The 7,153-nt window shown below is 38.8% G+C and overlaps 1 protein-coding gene across 1 annotated transcript; it reads left to right on the top strand.

The window, feature by feature from the left end:
- Positions 1-240: 240 nt before the first annotated feature.
- On the top strand, positions 241-3,541 carry LOC129571909 (uncharacterized protein K02A2.6-like; the record flags this gene model as incomplete). The annotated part of the gene is made up of 2 exons (XM_055451781.1): positions 241-491; positions 645-3,541. Coding segments are annotated over 2 exons (3,148 nt in total), but the record flags the coding sequence as incomplete, so codon positions are not given.
- Positions 3,542-7,153: the final 3,612 nt, after the last annotated feature.

Below are 7,153 nucleotides of genomic sequence, written 5' to 3'. Positions count from 1 at the left end.
CAACAACAACAACAGCAACGGGACAAAGGCAAATAACGGGAAGTGTACACACTGTGGACGCAAAAATCATGCATCGAATCAATGTCGTTTCAAGGACAAGGCTTGCCATAAATGTGGGGTTATTGGGCATTTAGCGAATATTTGCTCCAACAAGGCTAAGAAAAACAATAATTCCATTCAATATATTCAAAATGATTACAATTATCGTGATGCTAATAATTTTTTGAATTCCGTATACAGCATTAACCACGGAGAAGTTGGTGATTTCGATGAAAGCAAGAAACACGTGTATTCGATCGGGAACGGAGCGGATTTGCCGTACAGGCTAACGGTTGGCATTAATGGGATTGACCACACATGTGACTGTGATACCGGTGCTCCGTGCTCTCTCATGTCTATCCAGGTCTTCAATTCACTGTTCGATCGAAGCATATTGCGACCATGCACAGAACCATTCACGGGCTACGGAGGTGACCAATTAAATATTTTGGGTGAGTTCAAAGCTTGTGTTAATTTGCATGGACGGATCGAGTGTGGAAGAATTGTTGTGACCAATTATTATAGACCAACGTTAATAGGCCGTGATTTCTTGAGAAAATTTGAATTTGATCTAGTGCAATCGAACAATTCTGTAAATTTTGTAGATTCATACGATGAGATCATCTCGCAAATCAAAAGTGATTTTTCTGAAATTTTCAAAAGTGGTTTAGGGAAATGCAACACAACTGTTATCAAGCTTCCATTAATCAATGATGCCACGCCAATTTTTTGTAAGGCCAGACCCATACCGATGGCATTTCGTGAGAAAATTGAGCAACAGTTACAACAGTTAGTCGAACAAGACATCATCACACCTGTAAATGACTCAGATTGGGGTACGCCAATTGTACCCATTCCAAAATCTGATGGTGAAATCAGAATATGTGGCGATTATAAGTCAACGATAAATCGATTCCTTAAAGACTTTCGGTATCCACTACCGCGTATTGAGGAAATCTTCGCTTCAATGCAAGGAGGACAATTGTTCACCAAACTCGATTTATCTGGCGCCTACAATCAACTTGTTCTGGATGATGATGCGCAAAAGTTGTGCACTCTCAGCACACATAAAGGATTGTTTCGCATGAAAAGACTTCCATTTGGCGTGAAGATAGCCGCTTCAATTTTTCAAAAGACAATGGAGTCGCTTCTTTCTCAGTTTGCCAATGTTTTTTGTTTTCAAGATGATATAGTAGTCACAGGAAATAATTTTGCTGGTCATTTGAGCACGCTACGGAAAGTGCTGACTAAACTTCAAGAAGCTGGTCTACGACTGAACGTCGGTAAATGCAAATTCTTTCAGAGCAAAATCTCATACTTAGGTTTTGATGTGGATAAAAATGGCCTTAGTAAGAATCAAGAAAGGACAAAAAGTGTCATTGATTCGCCGCAACCCACAAACGTTTCTGAACTACGAGCATTCATCGGCATGGTTAATCATCATTCGAAATTTATTCCGAATTTTGCTCAGCGTATGATACCACTATATGATTTGCTAAAAAAGGATGTTGATTACGTTTGGACAAGAACTTGTCAAGAAGCATTCGAATCGATGAAGAAGGAAATTTGTTCAGATACCATTTTAGCTCATTTTGATGCAAATAAGCCAATAATTCTTACGACAGACGCATGTGGTACTGCTGTCGCAGGTCGTTTATCTCACATATTTGAAGATGGATCTGATAGACCGGTTGCATTTGTCTCACGTGCATTAAATAACGCCGAGAAGAATTATAGTACGTTTGAAAAAGAAGCACTTGCTATTATTTTTAGTGTGACGAAATTGCGTCAATACTTGTTAGGCAATAAATTTATTCTTCGAACGGACCATAAACCATTAGTCACAATATTTGGAGAGAATAAAGGTATTCCAGTGATGGCAGCCGCTCGAATTCAGAGATGGGCTCTTCTTCTTTCAGGTTTCAATTACTCTATTGAGTATGTCAAGGGCGCACTTAATACGTCTGACAGCTTGTCACGTTTGCGACAATTCGAAACCACCACAATCCATGAAGAGGCTTCATACATAAATTATGTCGGTTTTGTCAACATCACACAAATTGATTACAAAACTATTGCGTTGCATACACGCCGTGATCCAATTCTTTCGAAAATAATGGATTCCGTTCAGAATGGCACACTCAATAATTTGCAAGGCGATGACTTTAAAGCATATCGATCAAAGGCACTTGAGCTATCAGTTGAAAGTGGATGTGTTCTTTGGGGATATCGCACGGTAATTCCAAGTAAATTACAAAAAGCTGTCTTGGAAGCTCTTCACATGTCTCACTTGGGAATTGTGAAAACAAAGTCACTCGCGCGCTCATACGTCTATTGGCCGAATATCGATAAAGACATTGAATTCATGATTAAGTCATGTGAACCGTGTCAATTGACACAACCAAATCCAGAGAAGAGTTCACTAATTCCATGGACTCCAACAGATTCTGCTTGGAAAAGAATTCATATCGATTTTGCAGGTCCAATTAAGGGATTCATGTTATTCATTGTGATTGATTCTTTTTCTAAATGGGTCGAAGTGTTTAAAACGAAAGACATCACATCAGCTTTTGTGATCGCCAAGTTGAGGGAAACATTCTGCCGTTATGGTTTAGTTGACATCATTGTCAGCGATAACGGAAGGCAATTCACTTCTGCCGAATTTCAAGAGTTCGTCAAACAAAATGGCATAAATCACATTTTCACAGCACCGGGCAATCCGTCCACTAATGGCCAAGCTGAAAATTTTGTCAAAACGCTCAAAAAGTCGATTGTTGCGAATATTAACAAGCACAAGAACATCGATATGGATGAAGTACTGAACAAATTTTTATTCGACTATCGCATCACTAAACACTGTACGACAAATCAATCACCTTCGAAAATAATGTTTGGTAGAGAAGCGAAATCGCGATTTAGTTTGATGAAACCACCGCTTATTCGTGAAACCATCATACAAAAAAATCAAACGGCAATAAAGAATTACAAAGGCAAACGTAACGTCGAATTTTCAAAGGGACAGCAAGTTTATGTCCGAAATTACAAGAATCCAAATAAACCTAGTTGGTCACCAGCAATTGTTAAGCACAAGATCGGTCCTCGCAATTACACTTGTTTGCTCATACGAGAAAATCGTGACATCAAACGTCACTTAAATCAAATCCGCGGAGCAGTGAATGATGATGGTGCATCGGAAACAAGTGCAACGTTAGAGCAAAACGATGAAGTCGAGCCGACTGATATCGTAGATGATGAACAAACTGGAGCATCCAGCGAAGATGAAGAGACCTCTGAAAACGAGCATGAAGCATCTGGTGGGGGAGAGGAGTCGTTCGACACAGCGAATAGTTCAAATGATTCAGTCACTATGGCTGATAACACACTGATCGATGGCTTTCCCATGCCCATACCTGAGCCGCAAGTGCGGCAACCGCAACGAGCCTGTTCGAAGAAGGCAGCTGAACAAATCACAAAACAATTGCAACCGAATCGGAATCGCTAGCTTCTTCGATACAAGCTTTGCACATAAATGTTATCACATTTCAATCGAATCGTATTCATTCAAAACATATTACAAATTCTATACCTTTTTATTTTACACTTTAGTATTCCAAACATGTAAATAAGATCATCAATCTAAAACAATGTAAATAACAAATGAAAAGTATGAATTCCGTGCAACTATCTTGAGAAGGGAGATGTTGAATATGAATAAAGTTGACAGTTCATAGTTGCACGTATGAAACGATTGACTCATTGAAATGGTTCACTTTGACATTTCTACATTCGCATGTTTAGCTATAAGTAATTCAATAAAGAGCATTCATTCTTGTCATAGCATTCAATTCACTCGCATCTTTTCATTACCGATACACCACAACGACATTTTACCTAATCTCTTTCGCAGTGTCTCTCTTGAAACGTTGATATTTGATCGACGTAGTCGTTGTACCCCCTGACGCAACGACAAACCTGGGTTTTGATCGAAAACCTTAGCAATACGCTGATCTTGCTTCGGCGTGGATGCTCGGTTGGGCTTAATGTTTGGCTGGTCGTTCACATTTTTTTCACGTTTATATTGATCTACCCAACGCTGGACGAATGGCACCGTCTTTTTAATGTATCTGGCGGTCGCTGTAAGCGATAATTTTGGCCCGCGTGGATGCAAATGCAGGAAAACTGCTTCAAAACGTTTAGTATAGTATTCCGAATTCATGTTTTCAATTAAAATAAGAGCACCAATGTGACTTTACATCTGTCAAATGCAGTTTGCGACCGAGGTTAGAGTCGCATCTGACCACACCAAAAAGCCTATTTAAATATATTCAAATTTGAACATCGTTTTCCCTTATCGTCTATAACTAGACAGACTGTATACAGTAAGTATGCTATTTTCTCAGGACACGATTTGGGCCTCGGCATGTTAGGTACCGTTGGAAAGGTCTTGGCCCAAGTAGTTGGAAACACCAATCCTCCATGCCTAAATCTATACCCATATCTTACGAAGGGGGTACCCAGGGGTGGTCTGAGGTGTCAAGGAGAAGCTCCTCCTCGCCACCTTTCCAACGCCGGTCTAAGTGCCCCGATTGGTCCAAAAACGAAAAAGTTATGGGTATTGGCAGTTTGATCTTGATTTTCTATGAAAGTATTGATTTGGATGTGCATCCGTTCGTTCGTTCGTGTGTCCGGAAACTTTTTTGCCTAAGCTGTAGCTGGTGTCGGGTCACATCGAAACCCGTCCTCAGATTGACATTTGCATTACAGGAGAGCTGGCTATGGCTTCACTAGCCTGCATGTATACGATTTTTTCAAGTATTTATTTCGCACACTAGATCAACTCAGACGCCCATCGGGAAAAGTCAGCTCGTAATTATTTGAGAAGATCTTCAAAAAGTTCCATACACACATGCCAATGTTCATGTGATATAAAAGAAAAAAGTCGATTTTTATGAAAAATCGACCCCCTTGAATTTCACGCCAAAGGCGGTTTCTCAAAAATGAGTCCAACAATTTTTACCAAAAACTGAGCGTTTGTAGCAGGTTACCATACCAACAAAATGGCATATGCCACATATCCGGGAAAATTCTTATTTCGAAGTTCTGGGCATAGGCAATTCATCAATGAACGGAATTTGTACGAAGAGTCGCATTCTACGATGAAATTGCTGCCGAAAACACGCATTGACTGGCTGGAAAGGCTAACAAAGGGCCATATCCGCTCAATTTTCGACGAGCAATCGATTAACAGTGGTTGCAATGCGATCTGAGGGCATTTCATGGTCGAAAAATAGGTCGGATTGGAGTGAATTATCCAACTTGCTCTATTTTCACTGAAAATGATGTTTTTGTTCGGAAAACACGTGAAATACACCTCTGATGTCATTTTGGTCTTGGAAAACTGCTATTTTTTCGTAAAAATAATTGGAGTCTATCAACACCAAAATACCCACTTCGTTGTCATTTTGGTCATAAATCAGCATTTTTTGCATCTGAATGTTTGAAATTGAATTTTTGTTCGGGGGATACATAAAAATGCATTTGTTGTTGCTCTGTTGTTGGAAATTAATATGTTTCAATGAAGTGATGGGGGTCTACGATTACTTCACACTTTTTTTATGGATATTTTGAAATTAAATCATATTTTACCGCATTTTGTAATATGTGCAATTAGAGGAAAATAGGACTTTTTCAATGGTAGTGGAAATTATATTGTGTAATCTCCGGAATTTGTGAAATTGGAATGCGAATGTGTTACTCAGGTAAAAAATTTCCAAATAAAAAAATGCCTTACAAAAGTAGAAATATCAGATGAAAAACCTCTAGACGAGGTTAAAATGGAGTGACGCTCCTGTGCAGACAATGTATTTGGCTAATGTCAGCTAGCTAACTGAAAACATTCTGGCTGACTCAGCGGCTGAATTCTATGCGTTGCGTTTTTTCATCGCAATCTGTAGTACAGAAATCATATATATGGAGATTTTTGTTTTTTTCATGTACCGTTATTTGTCAACAAGTCTGCCTATGCCACTGAACATAGTATACAGCCCATAAGAAATGAAAAATTTTCGCAATTTATTTTTACATTGCCAATACATTAGTTATGGGGATTTTTGTTTTGTTTTTTTTTTTTTTTTTTTGTAAACAAATCTGCCTATCTTTTTGCATTGCCTCTTCACATTTCCTATGGACATATACTGTGCACAATGCACAGTGACAATGCAAAAAGATAGGCAGATTTGTTTACAAACAACAAAAAACAAACAAAACAAAAATCCCCATATATATGATTTTTGTACTGCAGATGCGATGAAAAAACGCAACGCATAGAATTCAGCCGCTGAGCCAGCCAGAATGTTTTCAGTTAGCTAGCTGACATTAGCCAAATACATTCTCTGCTCCTGTGCGTGGATTTACCACTCAAAATGACTGATATCATCACAACTATGCAAACAAACGTCGCATATACAGCCATCACAACCAACTCACATACAAAACCGGCCAGTATACACGGGTGTCAGAGTTGTGTGTGATGTCTACTACACTTCGTCAGTGCAGCCTTGACTTTTTTTTCACTAAATGGGAAATTGGTTAAATTTTTTCATCGATCTGAATTATTTTTCAGGTCACAAGAGCGTCACTGAAGTTCTCAGCCGTAAAGCGAACGATCTTGATATTAAAAATAATTTTAATCAGACACCTCTTCATTTGGCAGCTATGAATGGTAAGGTTGACTAAATAAGATATCCCGCCGATCTCTTTCATTGATCCGTATTATTTTAGGTCACGGAGGTGTCGCTGATGTGCTTCTCAAGAATGGAGCTAACGCTGATATTGGAGATAATTCGAATTCCACAGCTCTTCATTTAGCTGCATTCCTTGGTAATGTTGAATGTTTGTTCTCTTTAAAGAAACGATTAATTTGATCTATTTCATCGATTTGATTTTTTTTTCAGGTCACAAAAATGTCGCCGAGGTTCTCCTCAAAAAAGGCGCCAATATGGATGTCATGACTAATTTGAATCAGACACCTCTTCATTATGCTGCTGAGAATGGTAATGTTGAATAAGTATTTTCACAAAATAAAGAATCGGTTTGATCTTTTTCATCGATCCAA

Source organism: Sitodiplosis mosellana, unplaced genomic scaffold (genome assembly GCF_009176505.1).
Source record: "Sitodiplosis mosellana isolate CC-2019 unplaced genomic scaffold, AAFC_SMos_1.0 Smas_scaffold_3658, whole genome shotgun sequence".
Lineage (NCBI taxonomy): Eukaryota > Metazoa > Arthropoda > Insecta > Diptera > Cecidomyiidae > Sitodiplosis > Sitodiplosis mosellana.
This window is presented reverse-complemented; position numbering and strand designations above follow the sequence as displayed.